This window comes from Strix aluco, chromosome 12 (assembly GCF_031877795.1).
Source record: "Strix aluco isolate bStrAlu1 chromosome 12, bStrAlu1.hap1, whole genome shotgun sequence".
Taxonomy (NCBI): Eukaryota; Metazoa; Chordata; class Aves; order Strigiformes; family Strigidae; genus Strix; species Strix aluco.
This window is the reverse complement of record NC_133942.1, coordinates 26622968-26644427: the sequence shown is the minus strand read 5'-3', so window position 1 is coordinate 26644427 and position 21460 is coordinate 26622968. Positions and strand designations below refer to the sequence as shown.

At 41.1% G+C, this 21460-nt stretch overlaps 1 protein-coding gene across 3 annotated transcripts in view; it reads right to left on the bottom strand.

Moving 5' to 3' along the window:
* The window catches only part of MYZAP (myocardial zonula adherens protein), a 65276-nt gene extending 53650 nt beyond the window's left edge, over positions 1–11626 (bottom strand). The window contains exons 1-3 of one of the 3 annotated variants that reach the window (XM_074838017.1): positions 11611–11626; positions 3961–4032; positions 1785–1874 (exon numbers count right to left, since the gene is read on the bottom strand). In XM_074838017.1, the coding sequence (XP_074694118.1) occupies positions 1785–1874 (90 nt within the window). In that variant the 5' untranslated portion in view covers positions 3961–4032; positions 11611–11626. Of the gene's footprint in view, positions 1–1784; positions 1875–3960; positions 4033–7937; positions 8139–11610 lie in introns of those variants that run through there. The other 2 variants (XM_074838019.1, XM_074838018.1) reach the window with 2 other exon arrangements.
* Positions 11627–21460: the final 9834 nt, after the last annotated feature.

The following is a 21460-nucleotide window of genomic DNA, read 5'->3' as shown; positions in this document are numbered from 1 at the left end:
ATTACACAACGACTGTAAAACACAAGAAGATGGCACAATCACTCTGTTTTTTAATTGGTATGAAATTGACTAATTAGGTCCCATCTAGCGCTGAAGGCTGTATGTATGCTTTCTAAAAGTCTTTAAATTGTTTAAAAGTACTGAACTTTAGAAAACTACTCAGAACATACAATAATTAAATTACATACCATTTTTTTGGTCTCAACTAAGAAAGACTCACCTCTTAAAAATCACTATGCAATACACTGGAACGTAAGATGAGCCAAATAATGTATTTATTACCGTTCATATCCTCTCCTTAACATTCTCTGATATAAAACCCATGTGCCTTTACTTGTATTAGGGGGGAAATACAGCTCTCATCGAAAACAAGGTCCCACAGAGGGAAAAACTGATCACATACTAAAGTCACTGCAAACTGTCCAAGCCCTAATCATTCACACTTCTTTCTTATTATTACACTACTCAGCACAGTAAAGTGAGTAAGCCATGAGTCAGTATCTATCCTCCTCAAAAACAAACTTGCATTATTCTTAGGGCAATGGACTCATATACTTAGGCCACTCTGAGGGTTTCTGCAATCCGATACAAACTGACAAGAGACTGACAAGAGACTGACAAAGTGGTGGAGGAAGCTACTCTCAGTGCTACAGCTAAACACCTCTGTACAAAATGAATTATTACTATCTAATGGTGGCCCAAATTTAGTTTGCATTAAGGCCTCTTTATTCCATTCTGTAACTAATATAGATCCCCAAGGACCTATTGCTCTGCTAGAGCCGTGTATGAAAAGCTGGGTGTATACAAGATTCCAGCACAAGAAATACCTGATGAGGAATCATCATCTTGACCATTTTACTTCGCGTTTATTTTTATTGCTTTAAAATGTTAGTCTTTCTGAGTCATTTTACACGTACTTTTGCTTCTGAGTACCACTAAGAAATCATTTCAAATAAATCCTATTGTTGTTTTGCTTCCTATTGTCATATTGCTATTCAAACACCAGGTGTGGTAAACTTAGCCAACATCTTGCTTGATTTTGGTTTATCAAAGTGTAAATGTGGTGAAGTTGTGGAGCCTGGCCAGCTTCCCTTTTTCATCTCCATCCTTAAGACAAATTAAACATCATCTATTGCTCTGAAACAGCTCTTAAAGAACAAGTTCTGCACCAAAGCAGCTGTAAGACTTTTTTGTGTGCATGCTACTTGCTTCTACCAAAAAACTGCCCTTCTGAACCCTTCTGTGCACATGATATTCAAATCACTTTCACTTCAGAACAATCTTGAATTCTTTATTTTCTATTTCTTATTAGTATATCACCTGTTACCAAAATTAGCTGACACAGGAAAACATCTAAATCCCAGGTAAGCCAGCTCCCAAACACATTAAGGCTCAGATCTCGCACACTGGTAAGCCTACGTGAAACATAAAATCCCCTTCAGGTGAGGATCAAGATCCTGTTTAAGGCAAGACCCTGCTCTTCATAGCTGTCTCCTACTCTTTAATATATAAATATTAAATAATCAAGTCTTAAAGGTACCTCAGTCACAAATCACCTACAGTCTCTGTGCTGTTCCTCTACTACTGTCTTATTTCACGTGCAGTTTTGCTATCCTCAACTCTAAGGCTCAGAGTTCACAGCTGACTTGATCAGCTTCCACACATTCTTCAGTCTTCCAAGATGACTAGGCTTTGGGCTCCCAAAACAACTAATATCAGCTTCTGTGAATGGCAATATTTACTCCTTGTTTATATAGAATTTAACTTTGATTCTTAAAACTCACGTTTTTCTTTCTTTCAGGTTCCTTTGCTCCCTGTTCAGGCTGTGAGCTTTCGTCAGGTGGTACTGTTAAGCGTAATCTACAGACATTCATCTGAAAGAAAAACAAAGGTTTGCTTTTAGATTTAAGTGTTACAAAAAATTGTTTTAATGACTTGCTTTACAGAATGAACTGTACTAACATTCAAGTTTTAATTTACTGTTTTCTACCTCTGCCACATAGCTGACAAAAGATTATTTTTTAAAGGTTGGAGGGATTTTTAGCTGGCAAGAAATAATTCAAGGGCATCCCCATCATTACATAGTTGAAATAGCAAAAATCCATTTCAATCAACATGTTCTTACATACTCATAAATGACATTGTGAGCCAAGATGACAGAACAATGAACATCATTTTCTAGTTTCTCAGTTTTGTTTGCTGATTTGGCGTACTTTTAATCTTCAAAGGGGATTATTTAGAAATAAAGTGTATTCTGGAGTGAATATTTCTTTTCCATTCAGTATATATCCAAGTATTTGATCCAAGGATACCGAGTACTGCAATTCCACTGAATGTGAATAGGAATATTATTGAAATCTGACACATACAAGTTATTTGCAAAAACTAAGCTTCAGAATGCTTCAGAGAAAATTCAAGAGGTATTGTTTTCTATCTGATTTCAGAAAAGCCATTCTCTTGCTCAGGAAACAGGTCAATAGGGTTGATACCTTTCTATCCCCAATTGCAGTTTCCCTTGCTTTTGTCTGAGAGAACTTTGGTGTAATGATATTTTTTAAGTATTTCATACAAGAAACGTGGTTAAAACTTTCAGTCTTAGTCCTATTTATGAGACATTTTTGTGGAAAACAACTGTAAGTCCTAAACAGAGCATAGCAAATGATGAAATGAGAAATTTGTCTGTCCAGATTTGAATCTACGCAATACCCTTCCATGAAATCCCAGCTGTCTGTTGGCAACAAACAGGGCTCTTAAAGCTCTTCCTCAAAATATCTAAAATATCTTTCATGATTACTCTGGGCCATCACCACTGTTCTTCTAAAGCCCAGCATCTCATCTGATCTAGATCTCTCCAGTTTCTCCTAATTACGTACCTCCAGTCATGCTGAATGTGTACCTTCTCTCTGAAATACACCTTTCCACTGCACTTGCCCAAGCTCACAGCTCATGTCTTGGTCATTACAGCACTTCCTTTTGTCCTGAAAATGGCAATCATGTTCTGCTCACAAGTATTCAGATCACAGCAGCAAAGTCCTTTTCATAGACCCCAAATTTTACTATTTTATAATTAATTTCTTCCAACTGTCTCTCATATCAATTAAGCTAACTTAAGTTCACTTTCAAGGCTCTTTACAACACAACCTCCTCGGAGCACAACTACTCAGCATCATGACAAGGATTCCCATTTTTCCTGTTTCCAAACAATGGACCTTTTTCAACTTTTCAAACAAGCTTCAACTTTTTCTTCTTCCCAGGCAAAAGCAAGTAGAAGAACTATCTGCAAATATCTGCAGCATTTTCACTATTTTTTTCCCAGTCTTTCCTTAAATCTGTCGAGACAACAAATCAACAGTGTATAGACTACTGGTATGCTGACCACTGTATTAACAAAATGCTGCTTTGTATTGCCTTCCATCTTCCACTCTCAGTTTGGTCTTTTAGGTCTGCAAGGCCTTCTATCAATAAGGAACAGGGTCCTCAGATACAGATAAAGTTCCTATAAAATATGTGAGCTGTGTCTGTATTATAAAGAAAAAAGTCTATAATAAGAGTAAGGTGAAATATAACCTACTCTCCAGACACATGTGTGGAGGCTAATTTTTGTGCAGTGGGCTGCTCACTGTGAATTCATCGTTCAGCCATACGTTAGCAAATCTAGAACAAGATGCCATAGAGAAAGTGACATAAAACCCCCAAACTTAGTATAAAAGCAGGTTATCCTTTCATATTTGCTAAAGAACTCTGAAACAATGAAATGCATTTAAAAATTATGAATCCTTGCACACTGCGTTTTGACACTGATTGACTGATATGTTCATTCTTCTGAGAACACCAGACTCTCCATAAACTACAGAAGCTGGAGGTGCTTCCTGCTTACAAGTTATCAAGATACGTTAATAATAAACTCCTCAACTTTGGGGCTTGTTGATTCATAAGGTAATTAATACCACCTCTTCTCACCTATTTAATTTCCATTTCCCCCTGCTCTTTCTTCTCATTAGCTCAGCAAGGCTCTTTCCTCTTAAAACATGCCTGTTTACAACAAGAAAGGAAATGGAGTCTGGCCTTCCTCCACGTAGACAAAGAAAGACCAGACCCATAAGTAGGAAATAGGACTGAATTTGTGTTGTGCTGTGCAGGAAGTGATAGATGAGGTCAACTTTTTCTTACAGTGATTTCAAATGAAGGGAAACTGGCCTAAAAGGAATGAAAGGATTGTTAGGAGAAAACATGTAAAACACCTCAAATAAATAGAAACAGATAATGACTAGCAACTCAAAGTTAGAAGAAATGAACTTGTGCATGATTGTCCGAAGCTGGTGAATGGCTTGCCTGTTAAGTCAGTATGAGACTAATTTTAGGCCACATACTTATAGATTCACAGGGCAGTGATTGTGAATAAGTAATTATCCCTGTACCTATGTACCAGTTAGTGAATCATGACTGCCTGTCACATTACAGCAACTGATGTGTTACAGGGTTACTGTGAAGGAAATCACAGGAGTCCAGTACAGACGGCAGTCAAATCATAACAACTAGGTTGGAAATATAAATTAACAACAGTGATTTGTTGAGACTAAAACCACTGTACAAAGGGTTGTTATCCTTTAAACTTTCTTGCCCTTTTATCTTCACATTGCCTTCTCTACTAACCCACTGAAACACTTTTTTCCTCCCATTCCTCATTTCCACACTAGGTCCTTACTTTTAAAACACCTCAAATCAGTATTGTATTTTTAGCAGTATTTCTGATACAAAATAAAGTTTTAATGTTATACTTTGCAGCCTGTTGCATGCAAATGCCAAACAGAGGGTGGCACTGGCAATCATCTGAGGATTTCAGCCTTGAAGTCATGCCCAGTGAGGCTTGTACAGCAGTGGCAAAGTACCACCCAATTCTAGGACAAACTTATACAGGCTGTACTCTTGCTATTCTTTATAACAATAGGACTTCCTCAGCATCCCTGGGGAAACAGCAGCAAATGTATAAAGTAGCCATTCACTCCTACTCTTGGGCCACAGCTGATGCACTCTACCTAAGGACAGAACTACAGACCAATCTGTTAAAATTCAAGAACACTACAGAGATTGGAAGGGAAAAACAACAGGCACCGCTTTTTCCTCTAACCTCCAGAAGCAATTATGAATACTGGACTTATACTGTTCTTGCTATGCAGTGCTTCCTGAAGAAACAACACACTGTACTCTTTGTCGGCAAGTCTACTTGACCACATGAATGAGCAGGCTCACATGGAAATTGCAACAAGCCCTCCTCCAACAGCAAAACACTGCTGCAGTGATGCCTTAAAATGGAAATGAAATCGTAACAGGAAGAGCATCGACTTGGTGCCAAACAGTGGCAGAATAATGTGCAACTGAGGATGAAGGAATAATTTCCAGAAACAAATTGGGTTATGCAGAGAGAAAACAGGGAGGATAATGAAAGAGGACTCCGCTAGCAGGGAAAAGGCTGTGATTCAATTTCCTTCAACTGCTGACTGACAGTAAGAACAAGTGAGGAAAAACAGGGGCAGACATGGCTTCCACTCCACCTTCATGTCATTGACATTGTAACTTCATGAGTATAACTTCCAAAAAGAAATACTGGGTAGAAGAAGAACCAGGTATCAAGTTTTCTGGACTATCAGATTTTAGTTTGATTTGTAGCATCTGTGGCTTTGACAAGCCAACATAGAAGTAATCTTAATTGTGCCAACATTTTATGTTCGCTCCTGGCTTTTTGACACCAACAATCCACAAGTGGTATTTCCAAAGCTCATCTGACATCATTTGTGAAACAAATATGTAGACAGGAAAACAAAGACCAGCACAACACCAGACAGCAAAAGTTTGCTGAATGCAATGGAAATTAACAGGTGAAGACATGCTCTTTTCCCAGATTTCTAAGAGGCTAGCGGGACAGCACAGATGAGAGCTACCACAATATGGCCATTAAGAAAAAAGCCAATCTACGTGAGTTAAAAATATTAAGAATTCATGGCCCAGATCCACAATCCACATTCATGTGTACCATCCTACTCAAATCACTAGGGTGGAACTTAAAACAAATACAGATGACAGATTGAGTTTGAGTAATGTTCTTCAGCCTCTTCTCCCCCCCTTCTAAAAAACAAAGCACCTAGAAAGGCATTGATCATAGTTAACTATATACTGAAATAAATAGAATGAGCATTACAATAATGAGCAATGTTTTCACAGAATAACCGAAGTTACTAGTACAGCAACAAAAAAATACAAGCTGTTTTACCAACAATCAGTCCCATTCTAAGATTTTTAGAGTACTCCCACAGGGAAGATGGGGTACAATTTTGATCTAGCTTCAAATCAACTTCAGAGTTAGCATCACCAGAATTTAATATTGTTGATCTTTCTAATGTCTGATAATAAAATGGTTTGGGGATAACACATCTGTTGAGTAACCATCTGCTAACCTGCTAGCTCAACAGCCAAAAATCACTCCATCTGCCTAAGACCCAATGTTAGTTTTAGACTTCTGAAGGTGAAAGCAGAAAAAAGAGTGGGTGTTTAATTTCTGCCAGTCCTAAAAAGCAAAGAAAATACTTTCTTTGGTCATTTATCTGTTGATTACCCTACTCTGTTTATGAAATATCTGCTATGGCATTCACCACACAATTAAAGGGCACTTTTCCTGTAACCACAGGCACACAGGAATGTGACCCGCATCTTTCATTTATTCAGCAGTTATTCTAACTGTTTTCCTCCCCTCTTTTGACAACTCATGGTAAGGGAGTCTCATTTCACTTAAAAAAAAAAAAAAAAAAAAAAAAAAAGGAACAGCTGCTTACCAGTGAGTTTTATCCACAAATTAGGCTTTTACCAGTTTCTTTAAAAGAGAATGTATTAAATACAGTTCATTTTACATTGTCTGCAGGAAATGTATTGTGCAGAGGAAAATAAGAAAGTTATCACTTAAACGCAAATTCTCTTAACTTCTTTAAGAAATACTAAACGAGGAAAACTTAATGGGAACACAGAAGACATGTACAGAACATAACTATGATTTCTAGGTCATCTTAGTTCTTCCATATACATGAGCAATTTCATTTTTTTGAAGGCCAGAGATTTTTTTCCGTAGAAGAGCCTGACCCTCATGTTATCATGTAAAACATGGCAACATTACATTTTTCATTGTTTCAATTATGAACTCATATTTTTGGAGTTTCAAAACAATCACTAAGCAATTCAAGAAGTGTCATGATCACACGATCCCTTTTCTTTGTAAGGACAAGCTTATAACATATTCCGATTTATTTCTTCACATGTGGAATGTGCACTCCCAATGATAGCAGTGTGGTTCCAGCTGCAAAAAAGCTATTTAAAGCAGGGTGGCTGTAGAGACGTTCCTGTCATACCTGCCAGAGTTTTAACAACTTTTCAGAAACATTTCCCTACGGATAAGTACATCTTTATTTATCCCTGTTATGAAAATTACAAAGAAAACCCATCAGTAAATCATATTTCTGTATTTGAGGAACTGATTATAAAAATAAATTCCTGCTGCCATCTAAATCATTACGGTGAGCTTCCTCATGAGAGGCAGCGCGAGTTCTCAGCTGTAAATACCAAGGCGCATTTCAAGGGCGGGCAGGGGGGGAGGTCTCCCCCACGGACAGCCCTTCCTCGCAGGTTCCCAGAAAAGCCAGGGACCAGCACTAACAAAAGCCCTGCAGGACGCCCCAAAAGCTCTTCGTTTCCCAGCACCTACTCCGAACACACAGAAAGATGTTCTCACACACAGCAAGCTTCACCTGAAAACACCCAAAATAAGCGATGTTAAAAAAAAAGAAAAAAAGCGCTCCGCTGGTAAACTGTAAGGGGGATGGATGGTGGTCTGTCGAGCCGCCGCTTCGCCCCCCGCCACCGCCCGCGGGACCTCCCCGCCGCCCCCCGCGCACCTTCCGCCGGGCGCGGCCGCTGTCGCCGGACGGCCTCCGGGGAGCGGTGGCGGTGACCGTGAGCCCCGAGCTGTAGCGCAGCATCCCCGCGGGCCGCCGGGCCGGCGCTGACTGCGGCTGCCTCGGGCCGGCGGCGCCGCTCCGCCCCCGCGCAGATGGCCGCGGGCGGCCGCAGGGGCCGGGCTGCCCCGGCGGGGGCGGGCCGGGAGCCAGGCTCCGCCGCTTCCCCCTCCGCCGCCCGGCCCCGCGGAACTTGCGCCCCCGCGCTGGCTCCTCGGCCGTGAAGCGCCCGACTCCCTCGCGCAAAGCCGCGGTGGGACGCCGCCCCACGAGAAATTTGTCCTTGGGACGCTGAGGTCCCGGCGCAGGGTGACATTCCCTCTGCTCCCGGGAATTCTGGGTGCAGCATGGGGAGGGGGGCTTTGAGAGGAGACCCAGGCGGGTCCCTGTGTCACCGAGCCACTTCCCGGGCAGCGGCAAAGGGGGGGTTAGGGCTCGCAGGACCGGCAGGGGGCCGCTCGGTCCCATTCTCCGGTACCCACCTCTGCGGGAGCGAGCGCTCTAACCAGAGAGGCCCCTGCGAAAGGTGGGCACCGCTCCCGCCTCCTTCCCGCAGCTGCGAGTGGTGAGCCTGCCCGGCGGTCGGTTTAACGGTGCTCCGCGAACAGGGACCCGAGTGCTGCCAAAGCACCCAGATCCCAGCCAGCCTCGGGTGAGGGGCACAAAGCCAGCGCAGCTCAATGCACGAGTGACAGCCTAAGCCTTAGTGCCAAAGGTCCACCGAGCAGGTGAGTCTGGTGCGCTGGCGGGAGCTGGCCCTGAGCCAGGCTGCAGGTGTGGACTTCAGCATTTCAGATGCTCGGGTCTTGCTAAGGGAACGCCGGAGCCCTACACCGCTGGGCACAGCCCGGGCCCACACACGTCCTCGGTAATCGAAGGAGTTACAACCAAAGGAGATGCTTCTGTTTGAAAGAAATTGCACAACAAATACATGTAACAGCATTTTTGAAATAGATTATCCTCTGTCTCCATGTAATTACCTTGAAATAATTAAGAGCAAGGGGAAACAGTTATGACTGCAGTGTTGTTTCCTGTTAGGATGTTAACGATGATGCTGGTTCTTGATCTGGAGAATGCTGAAGAGAGGGCAGTAATTTGCATTGGAAAAATGGAAACTGCACTGCACTACCAGTGTACAGTCATCTGTGCACAATGGGTCTGCTCTCTTCTGCCTCAGTTCCCTGTCCCCAAGGCAAAATACTGAGTTATCAACATGACAAGGAGCTGAGGAAGAGAGGAAGAAAGCAGTGCTCAGGCCCAGAGCAACGAATGAATAGTCTCCATTTAGTATTCGGCATCTTTTGTTGTTTTCCCAGCTACTGTTCTCTTCTCCACCTGAGGAAGGTAGTATAGCCCAAGGCAAATGAGATAGAACAAACACTTTTATTTGGATTTCTCTCAACTCAAGATTGGCAGCATGTTAGATGATTTTTTTTTTGTTCAAAGGTGTCTTGTGCATACAAACAATTGCATTTCCATATGAATCATCCACTGTCTTAACTCCTGGTTGTAATGCTGCTTTCAGAGTGGGTTTGCAGGTGGAGAATACTAGCAGCTCTCCCCATTTCTTAGAAAACAGCAGCAGGACATGTCTACCTGATTTATCAGTATCTGTTTGAACAGGAGCATCGACTTTTGGGCACATCCTCAAATTAAAATCCTCCAAGAAAGAATAACCTGCATGCACAGTTAGTATTCTGCTTTTTTTGGCTACTCTATGAATAATCATTTCCTTCTCTTTCCCCCCCAGTCAGCAAGCTGCACAAGTGTAGTAGTAAGGAGTCTAATTAGTTTTCTGCATTGCTGGTTGGCTGTGTATCCCATGTACCCACCTGCAGTCTCTTCAGCCCTTGTGTAGGCTGTGTGGTCCCATGTGCGTAGTAAACATTTGAAAATACCTTATAATCTCTAAGCTCTGCCAAGGTTGCGATGAACATGTAGAAGTGAGACTCAAAAAAACCCCAAAATCAACAAATACCTCTCTTTGCATGAAAGCAACATTTGGAGTAACTTTTTCTCCATTGCCAAAGCTCTGATACACTGCAGAGATTATGGAGCCAGTTGCTAGTACTGAGTGAACAGCTGGTACCCCCAGGTAGGAAAAAGGAATCCCAAGAGAAGATGTTGCAGCAATATGAGCCATACACAGAAGGGCTGCAAAAAAGCTCAAAGTTATAGAATTATTTCTGAATGAAGGCAGGATAAACAGATTTAAGATTTTCAGCTTGAACAAAAGACAATGGCGGGGAATGGGCAACAGAGGTGTAGAAGATCATGAGTGGTATGCAGAAGTGAATGGAGAATGGCTGTTTATTATTTCCTACCCTTGGGAACAATGGACTGGAAGTAAACGAGGCACCACATTTATGTGCAAAATTAAATGATGACAGAGGATACTCTGATTATGAAAAGCATAAAGGCTCTCAAAACACAGCTGGATAATCTGATGGAAGACAAGCTATGAGGGCTGTAAAACACGAAGATACGCCTACAACTACTGACTCATGAGGTCCTTGAATTGTGGGTTTCTTTTCTTGATAGCTCTCCTGTGACAGGACCTCTGACCACTGTCTTTTCAGCCTCAACATGACAGACTCCCTACCAGTAGTAGTAAAGGTGACAGGTTTCTAGCAAGCAACGGTTCTCCTCTGCTCTGAAAGGAGCTCTCATGCCCAGCATCTGTCCTCGTCTAGGGGCAAGCTCTGCATGTATTTCTGGCTGCAGCTCATTATTCCACATTTGCCATTCTCTCTCACCCCTAAAGGAGACTTAAGCCAGGAAGTGACAATCCATAGAATCACTCCTTCTTTCACTCCCTTAGAGATGAGGGAGAAATGTCTGCTTGGTTTCAGCTTGTCCCTGTTTGCCAGGACCCATGACCTTACCTCCCTGGTTCTGATACAGTCTGAAGTAGATTTGCCACAGTTTACAGCTCTCTTTCCCTGCAAGGGTCATAGTAAGCTGTTGTGAGCATTTCATGCTGTCTGTGGTTTGGACATGGCGCTTGATTACAGAAACAGTATGGGGGAATGAAAAGTAAATCACTACTTGGGAATTAGTTTGACTAAAACAACAGTATTCTACTGATTTTTACAGTTGGACAGACTACACAAAAGGTATACACAGTCATACAGACTGCTCATAGACAATATACAGTGTGGTGGCAGAACATAATCTGACCAGGATGCTGGGCTTTCAGTTCAAAACCTGCCAGTGCTTTGTGAATGCAATGATCCAAAGGCACAGCAAGTTAATTACAAGATGACACTATAGGATGAATATCTGGAGCAATAGTTGCTGTGAAACAACTAATATAATTACACAGAAACTGCAAGAAATTTAAACTGTAGGCACCTTCTTCACTTTTTTGCAGGCTACCTTGTTCCCCACCACCAGCATGACTGAAATTTATTTTTCCCGGGAGGCCCAAAAATCATTATGCTGTGGGAAAAATGAAACAGGATGTCACAGAATCAACAGGCCTTTATATGAAAAGCCCTTGATCACAAGATGGGCAACAGAGCATACAGTACATGGAGTAGGAAGTAAGTCTGCCCTCACAGAATAGCAGATCATAAAAGAATCCCTGCAGGAGCGGGTAGCCTGGTCTTACCTTAACAAATTGCCTAAATGTGTGCATGATAAAAGGCTGATTTTTTTTTTTTCATCAAAATCTCCTCTCCATCTTCAGGCTAACTGCTGACAGAGTCCAGAGGAAGAAGAAAAGTTCCAATAACACTCGATCAACTGGAATATTAATCCTGTGGGATTTGGGAATAATTGCAGTTACAAATTGAACAAGAACTCACACCTGTGGTCATTAAGGCTATAAAGTCCCATTTGTATTGCTACAAAAATGAGGTGTTATAATTAACTTCTAATAGCCTTCACTTTCCAGGGGGATTAAAATCTGTTCTGCCTTCATCATCCCTAAGGCATGAAACTCATTTATTGCAGAGATTATCAAATGGACAGATGCATGTAAAATATTTCAGAACCAGACTCAGTAAGACCTGTGGTCTTGATCACTTGTTTTTCCTCAGAGCTGTTTCTTTTTTCTGCTAGCTTTCACCCTTGTATTCTACAGACACACACTTAGCTCAGCATCATGTAACTCTCAAGCTCTCTTTTTTGGGCATTACAGCTAGCATGAAAATTTTAGCCTGCTAACAGTCATAAACCAGCTTGTTAGGGGGCACATATCAGAAACTGAGCCCCCAAATTCAGTAGTCATAGGTTGCCTCATATGCAATATACAAAAAAATACATAATATGTCTTGTCTTGAGCAATATTTTGTCTTTCACTGGGAAATACATCTTTGCTGCATTTGGAGCTACTGTGGTTTACAGTTACCCTTTTGAAGCAACACAACACATACAGGTATCTGAATGTCCAGCTGCAAGCATCTTATCACTCCTCAAACCTAACAATATAACTGTTTGCTGTCACTTAACAATCTTGGTACATGGCTAATACAGGATTACTACAGAAACTCAGAGCCTCCCCTGCTGATCTCTCATATACAAATCTGTAATTAGGAATTCCCATACCAGGAGTTTAAAATGCAGAATATACATTTTATATTGCAAATCCCTCAGTACCCATTTTCTGTGATTTTTTTAGTTACGTTTAAATTGAATAAAAAAAGAAATTCCTGAAGTGACTTACATTAACAGCTTGATTCCATGTTTACTGATAATGTAGAATCACAGACTATAATTGCAATAATTGCAATAAATGTTTCTCTTAATGTTTTCTGCTTTTAATTGTTGTCCTACTGTCTACTTAAAGTCCATCTTCCTGTTGAGGTTCTCAGAGTACTTTTTAACTGTGTATCAATAAAGTCACAATGCTAGATAGCTCAATAAATAATATAATGCAATGTGCACTATCATTTCCTCTGGACGAGACAGAAAGGACAAAAGAGAATGGGTTAGTCACTCAAAGCCGTATCTGGGCAAGAGCATAGAGCAAGTCCATCAAATACAATCAGGTAATAATAGTATCAGGATTCTGCCATGTACGTTTATGCACATATATTTATGTCAGTGTATTTCACACAGTTTGTGTATCTGGCAGTTAGAAAAATGAGGATTACACCTGGTAGCTATGAATTGCAGACTCAGACTGTTAAAAAGCAGTTTACAGTGAAATAAAAATTACTGCTAAGATTTTAAAGAAGGCTCCAAAGCCCTAGAAGGGCATGTTTTTAAGGAAAAAGAGATATTTTTAGCTTCATTTGGGAGGGCTTTTGATTGAGCATGTCTATAAGTCATAATATTTACAGAGCTATAGTCATGGCTTTTATGTTACTAAATACAAGATAAAAGCTTAGACTTTACCAGAATCAACTGAGAGATATGAAATATATTGAAACAAATATAGGAGTTTCATTTCTCATGAATATGTGGCCGCATATGAATGAAAAAGTAGCACTGCATTTTTCAGTCATGAATTCTTAGGGATTTAGATAGCATCACTTCAGATTTTGCTGAAGCATATAGGGCAGGAATCCAGTTCTGATTCAGCAGAAAAAGTACCACCCCTTGATTCATCTTCACCATTTCCTCTTTCATGTAGGTCTCCCATTCAGTTAACAACTGGGTCACAGCCCATAGCAATGTGGCCCAAGACACACGTGCAATGCTAGAAGCCTGTCATTTATTCAGCAGCAGGTTTTGGTTTAGTCAGTCCACGCAAGCAGGACAGTTCAGCATAAATGTCATGTAAAAATAACACAGCAGAGGAGCAGCAGCATTGTTCAGACAGGGGTGGGACTTGGCCAGGTCACATAATTGAACTGGTTAAGGTACGTAGGAGAGTAGAAAACAGGCACGCCCCACCATTAGCACCAGAGTTACATTGTTAGGTAGCTCCATTTAAAATCATATTCCACTCCCTGAAGATAATACCAAAGCACAGATCTCTCCCAAAAGATTGATTTCAGTATTGTCATTGTGGCAGGAAATAAGGAAATTTTTGAGGCAGAAATAAATTGTGGAGCGCAAGTTCTTCTGTAAGTGTAAGGAATGGACATACGTCAGGGAGGAGGAGCATTAAAGACAGGAAAACACTACATGTATTTGACTGACTTAGCTTACGAAGGGGAAGACGAGACACATTTCAGCATTATTTCTCCACAGGAAAGGAAACACAGAAGAGGAGGAAGGGGAAAAACTATATTCTGCTTCCATTCTATTTTATCATAGAAGGCCAGAACAGCAAGTGGTGGAGTTCAGCCCTGCTTTAGGGCAGAGGATGATGGAACATTTTTCTAACCAACAAAGCAACCAGGCATTTGTCTAGAACATCTGCACAGATGCTACAGAAGTTCTTGGTTGTCTGGCTTCCCCCTCGTTTTAGATCTGGTTTAGGGCCTCCATGTTCCCCATCCCAGAATGATACACATGGGAATTTAGCAGTTCTCAATGACTCTCCCAGCCCATTGCCTGTTCACACACATAGCTGGGACAGGGAGCTGTGCATAATAGTTGTGAAGTACAAGTGGAAGATCTGGTTCTATTTATTTTCTTTCTACATACTAAAAAGAAGTTTATTAGAAGTCATATAAAAAGAAAATAAGGTGGAAGAGGAGGTATTTTAACCATAAAAATATCAGGTCACATGAACTCTTGATATCAGGGGACTTTCATCAGGAAAACTTTGATCCTTCCAGCTCCAAAAAACATTCTAGCGAACCTATCTGTATCTACAGTATAATGAAATTTTCTTATCCTGTCACCAAGAATTTTATCATTTCCTCTGTGCATAAATCGTTACAATAATAGAAAAAGAAGTTATAATCAGTACAGAAGATATTGTTGGGCCTAACTGAAGTAAAGTTATTAAGGAGGGAGTGTAGGGAGGACTAAATAGTTAAGGGTACTTACTAATAGCTCAACCACAATGACTAAATATGACTTAGGGAAATGCCCCTCTAACGACAGACCCAGTCTAGGAAGGAAATGGATTCACACACCTACCCACTTATATATTTGGTCACACACTGCATCTGTGAATCTGGATGGCCACTCCCCAGATTTCCAGTGTGTCATCCTTCAGGCCACTTCAGCCCAGGAGGAGGAGTATGTTTTTTCTTCACCTGCATATGGTGCATCATCCAGTTAGCAACATTGCAGCTGAGAGTAGCATGGTTCTGGGTCTTGATCACAGAGCAAGAGATTTGAACTATTCCAGAAAGGTACTTTTAAGAAATATTACAGACTTTGAAATAGACCAAGCTGGTATCAGTGACTTGGACCTGTAGAGCAGCATTTCCTGACATTCTGCCTACTGGATGATAATGTGAAATCTAAATAAAGAGTGACAAAGGCTGGTCTACAAAAGGAAATAAACCAGTTTGCAAGATCACTCATAATTCAGAAATTAAAGTTTCTACTGTGAAATCAGATTGTTTCTGCAGTAGAACTATTCCCATCAGGTTTCTCTCTCCAGAGGAAACCACAAAAAAGTAGTGAGTACTTGATCAAAAGACTTCTCTTGGGTTTTGACTTATTCCGTAAACTTATTCCAATCAGGACATTTGGAAGGCAGAAGTCTCCATAAAATTCTGCTTTCCCTGCATTGCACAATTTGTCCAAAATGTACTGTGCCTAACATAACTACTTGAATCCAAGAGAAATGCAGGAAAAAAAATACAGAGAAAGCCATGCACAGTGATCATATTATGACAAACTCTGCAGGCTCTGGAGAAGGCCGGTTCTCTTTCGTATCACTCTTAACTCCATTTTATCTTACTCTTTCTATTCAGATACCTGGCCCTGCCTCTAGTCTTTCTGACATGCCTTTGTAAAAAATTTCAAGCCATGTTTGTTGATGAAGTTTTTAGTTGCCCAAATTAATTTTAATAAGGTATATTTTCTCATAACTTCACCATGCTCAGGGATTTTGCTGCACTTCTGGCCTACCCAGATTACCTCTTCAAGAAGTTTATCTATTATAGGTTAATAGAGCGCCATTTCCACCTCTAAAAATCTTCAAGAGGAGTTACCTGAAAGCTTGAAGAGCAACCAGAGTGGCTGGACTGAGTAACACCTGTGATTCCATTAGGCCTCCTTGAGATGGCCTAATAGGGCACGTATCCTATAGCTTGCTTGGGCAGAATCTCATCTTCACCTGGCATGGGGAAACAGAAATGGCAGATCTCAAGAGATGTATTTAAATTCTTCCCTGTTGCAGGTTTGTTTTTTGCATAAGTATTTCAGCATGGAAAACGAGCACTAAGGGGCTGCTGTATTAATTCCAAAATGCAGCTGCTGCAAGGGGGGTTCCTTTCCCATTAGCTTTGTCTAAGTCTAACTCACAAAGCTTTTTTTAAATGCAGACATACACAGTCACATGCGTGACAGTTGATTACCAGTGTCTTTTAGTTAGTACAATTTAATCTTGCTGGTTTTAGAACTGCAGTGCTCTTCTAATGTAAGCAGAGAAAGCGAATGTGAAGAGAGGTATAGATAATAATGAATGCTTAGAATAGACCTGTCTGGAACACCTATTCTCCCTACTGCAGAGCAAGAACAGAAAGACGCAAAAAATGACTAAAAGACAATTGCCCTACTTCTGCTCTCATTTTTACTAGCATCTGTCTGATAATAACCAAGAAGTAAACGGAGGTGCTCTGGATATTAATGTGGGTTAATAGAATTAAAGTAGTACAAAGGAAGTATCTTATTGCTTTTTGTAATTAACCTGGAGATCCATTGCTGCCATAGGTCACTGAATAAAGAAATTACTATCGTGGAAGAAAGAGATACATACAGATATGTATACAGGACCAGGTTTGGGTCAGACAAAATAGTGAGCTAGCTAGCATGAAATCAGCCAGAGCTATCAACTGGGTTTACCCAATGGCCAGCAATGATCAGAGAGCGACTGAGAGTAGCCTCCTGTGAGACAACTAACACCAGACATGGTGGGAAGGAAAGGAGGGGATTTGCCTTCCTCTGTGGTCCTGGGAATTGGCCACTGTTGAAAACAGGATGTTAGACCATCACTCTGCCCCTGGAAATTTCTATATTCCTACCTTTTAGAGAAATATTTACCAAAGGATTAATATAGTAACACAAGGCCCAATCCTTATCCCTCTAAAATCAGTAGCAAAATTCCCAGTAATTTCTACAGACCTTACACAGAGGCTACAATGCATTAATACATTAATAGCATGTGCTGGATACATCAAAAACACCTGATGGTTGTTCATTTTCTAGCTCATTTTATTTGAGTAAATCATTTGGGGGAATAACAAACACTTCAGAAATCTTGAATCCACGGTCCTATGACACAGAGTGTACTTTTGCTAAAGCATTAGAATGAAAAGTACACCAAAATATTCTGACAGCAGACAGGCTAACAAGCTCTTAAGGAGTACTTTTGGTACATTTCCTACTTCTCATACGACTGGAGCTATGAAGTCTATGAATTTTGGGGTTCTCCTGTGTTAATATACACGTTTAGTATTTTAACGAATTAACAAGAGAGAGAAAATACTTAGACAAAAAAATCCTATAGAATTAAACATTGGACAAAAATCACTGAAGTGCCCTCCAGAATTGTATTCTTGCTGAGCATTTCTGTCCCTGTCCTTAGGGAAACAATGTTGAAACAGATTTTCTCAATAATATTGTTTTCCTTTCCTTGGCTTATGCAAGGGACAGTGGCCAATGTGGGCAGAAACTGCAATGGAAGATGAGTATAACTAGAACACTTTCTGGGCCCTACCCAGTTGGCCAGATCTTCCTGTTTAATGGTATGTGTTTTCTGCATAAATCTGCTGTAACCATGAACAGGATATCTCACCCTCACATTTGGAATCATTTCAGTATAAAGGGGATTTTCTGAAAGCAATGGAAGGATCTAGAAAAATAATGAGTTGAAACATATTTGGATATTTGGCTGAAGTTTTGACCCTGATGGGAACTTGACGTTCAGTTCCACATCTCTAGGTTGGATTTCTGGAGTGCAGGACAACCACACAAACACACGTACAGATGAACACCAGCATTAAGGATACCTGAAATAATGTGGGGGTTTTTTGCAGACTTGCTACTGGACCACGTCTACAGATTTCTTGAGTGCATAATGTCAATCACGTAGCTTTAAGATGTTTGAAATCTGTTTCTGTACTGCCAAAAATAGCACTGCTGGCATAGTTCAAATTGTTTCCCCCATCTACAGAACCTATACAATTTCTTCAGTTTTTAATCTTTTTTGGCTGATGTTATTTATTAATTTTCTATTAATACCACAGGTGTTTGGCATAGTTTCCACAGATCCCATCACATTATCTGGAAAGTTTTCAGCCTGTGGTTAGATTGCTCTTTGTTTGACAGTGCCAGAAACAGCTGCAATACAGAGGTCAGATTTGCTGGCTACCTTTAAGTTAGCATGTTTGGGTACCAGCAACCAATTTGCAACAGCAACACGAAGGTTCACTGACTTACCCTGTTATATAGATATAACCTGAATTCCACTGTTTCTCTAGCCCCATACAGTCTAGACACTTATAACTGCTTTGGCTGAATTTTTAGCTGATCATTTTAATGTAAAACCTTCCAAAAAAGATTAGGTTTTCCCTGTGTAGAAATTCTGAGGTTCCTCTTGGGGTAGAACAGCATGATTTTGTACAGAGCTTGGTGATACAAAGTGGGGAACCTGTTCCAGTAGAAATTGTGGTCTTGTTAATCTATAAAAGTTTACAGATTCCTGATGACATGGCTAGTGTAGACCACCAGTAAACAAACCACACACATTTCACTACAGTTCATTCTGTCCTGTGCAAACTCTGGCAAAGTAGAGGAACCCTTTGGGCCTGCACTGTGAAATGGCGACTGCTCAAAACTCACTAGTCTGCACATGTCTTATTCCGCATGCCACAAACAGTATCGTTTGCAACTGGGCAGGCCACTGGTGTTGACCCACATTCCAGTAAGCAAACATCAAACATACCATGTTTTCAGTGAAAGAGAGAGACACTAGGATCTTATCAAGTCACACATAGAAAAGGGAAACTTCTGAGAAAGACTACAAGAAGTGTGAACACTCCAGTTCCTAATGAAAGCATGAACATACCTGCTTATACTTTTCTTACACTGCTGACATCTTCCTAGGTCAGTCCCTGAAGTTAGGTGAAATGAACCCAGGTCTAAAGTGGTATTGAAAATCATTTGTTTGAGAATACGTTAAAATGTTGAGACAAAAGACAACTTGGTTTGCGATAAATGCTTTCTGTCAAGTCACAGTGCAGCCATAGGTCACAAACTACCTCATATTGCCTCCCAGATTGTCACTCAGTATTATGCAGTCATACAAATGCCCAGACTGCGTCAGAGCTGCTGTCTATCTTCTCTGTCAGTGGCCAGGATTTCCTGTTTCAGAAAGATATGCAAGAATTTCACAGGAGATAGATGTTAATTATCCTTCCACTCCCTCCAAACATCTCCCTGGATTTCTAATCATTAGAGACTGGCTTACTTCCTGAATTATAGGTTTAGTAACTCCTGCTGTCACATTTTCATGAATAATGGATATTCTTGCCAGCTATGAACTTTTGTTTCTTGCCAAATTATCACCATCAGCACCAGCATGTCTAATCAAGCTGTATAAAAAAGTACCAATTTTGATTCTCCTTGCTCTATTCTGGTGATTGTCTCCTTGTTACAGTGTTACAAAACAGTAAAGAACAGATGCTATCCATGCTCTTTCTGTCCTTCATAAATTAATTTCTCCAGACTCAGGACCAGTTTTCTGTCCTCTTAGGAGTCATGCAATTGTATCCGAGTACTTCTTACAGCAGCTGCACTTTCATAGGAAAGCACCATACCTATTCTCACATTAGTCACTTCATGCACCTTACCTTCTTGAATGCTATTTTGACTGTGGTTCTATACTGAAAAGGATCTTTGTTGAGCAGCAGGTCACTTTTTGAACAGACTACTTCTTGAATGTCAACCTGGCTGTTCTGTATTGTATTTCATCACTGGAGAATTGGTATCCAAGGAGGATTAAATAATTTCTCCCATCCTGCAAGAAATTTATGCTGCAGCAGGAGCTCAATCTCAAGATTCCAAAGCTTCAAGATACCCTTTCGCTTGTCAATCTCTCTTTTAGGTTGGTTTATATATGAACCCTCTTTGCAGAGGGAGCATCACAATTGGCTCCACACCAGTTGCTGCCTGGGAAAACAAGACAAAAGGTGGACTACTAGGGCATAATTAAGACAAGTCAACAGGGAGGGTGAAACACCTCAGGTGCTGTGACAGCCACAGAAGGACTCCCCAGCTGCTTAGCAGTGCAGAGGGATGAATCTTGTCATCCTCACTATACTGAAGGAAGCCAGCAACAAAATAAGGCAGTAGTGCCACTGGGCAATTTATCACCCCCACGGGAAGTGGTCACCAGCTTCATAGGTATAAGCATGAGACTCCTCGCAACAAACCCCTGTATTTTCACAAAACGCATGCAGTCATGGTATGCAGAGGGCATTGTGTCAGTAAACACAGTTCACGATGTATTAAAACATACCTGCAAAATGGGATTGAGACACACATTTGCAGAAGTTTTGGGACTACGGCGGGCGTTCCCCTCCGGCTACCGCTGCCCTCTGCTGCCGCCTGCGGGGCGCGCAGGGACTCCTCGGTCACAACTGCAGTTCCCACGTTTTAAGACTTTCAAACGTTTTCCGTGGAAAAGTAGTCCTCCTCTTTCCAGAAAACTCACGCCAGCTTTCCCTTTTTGTGGGCTTTTTTTTTTTTTTTCCCCCTCATTTTTCTCAAATGTCAAGCTCTGCTAAGCACAGAAAAGTTTCAGAGGGGCAGCAAAGTGAACAGGCATCAATCTCTCATTTTCCTCCATATTACTTCTAAATTTATAAAAATTATAAAGGCGATAAGAACAATTGCACTGACTAGATAAAGTGCCAATCAAAGTTAAAACATGCTGCTTTTATCTGATTCTCTGCACTCAGTTGCAGAGCTCCCTCAAAGGGCCTCACAACTGGTCTCTGGCAGCCGTGCACGCTCACGCTTGTGGTCAGCAGCGTGTCCCTGCATGTGCGCTTCAGGAAAGTGAAACTGCAGGCTGGGCAGTGGGGATCAACAGTACCCTCTGTGTCTGGTTGGCATCTCTGTATTCTTGAGAAGAAAAGCTAAAACCACATTTAAGTTTCTGGAATCAAAGCACAATTACCTGATATCCGATGCTCTAGGCTTGGCAGGTATAGGAGGTACAGGTCTGTGGAGTGTCTCCACAGGGTGTGGAGACCTACTCTATCCAGGAGTTACTCATCCTGTGCACTAGTGGTAAGCTTGACACCATACAGAAGAGATTTAGGCAGACTCTCCACCCCACTGAGTTTCCAGGTATTCAATTCCCTCCTGCCACCTGCAGTGCCCTTCAGATGCAACTGCTAATGTCATTCATTTGATGGCACACTGACACCTACGGA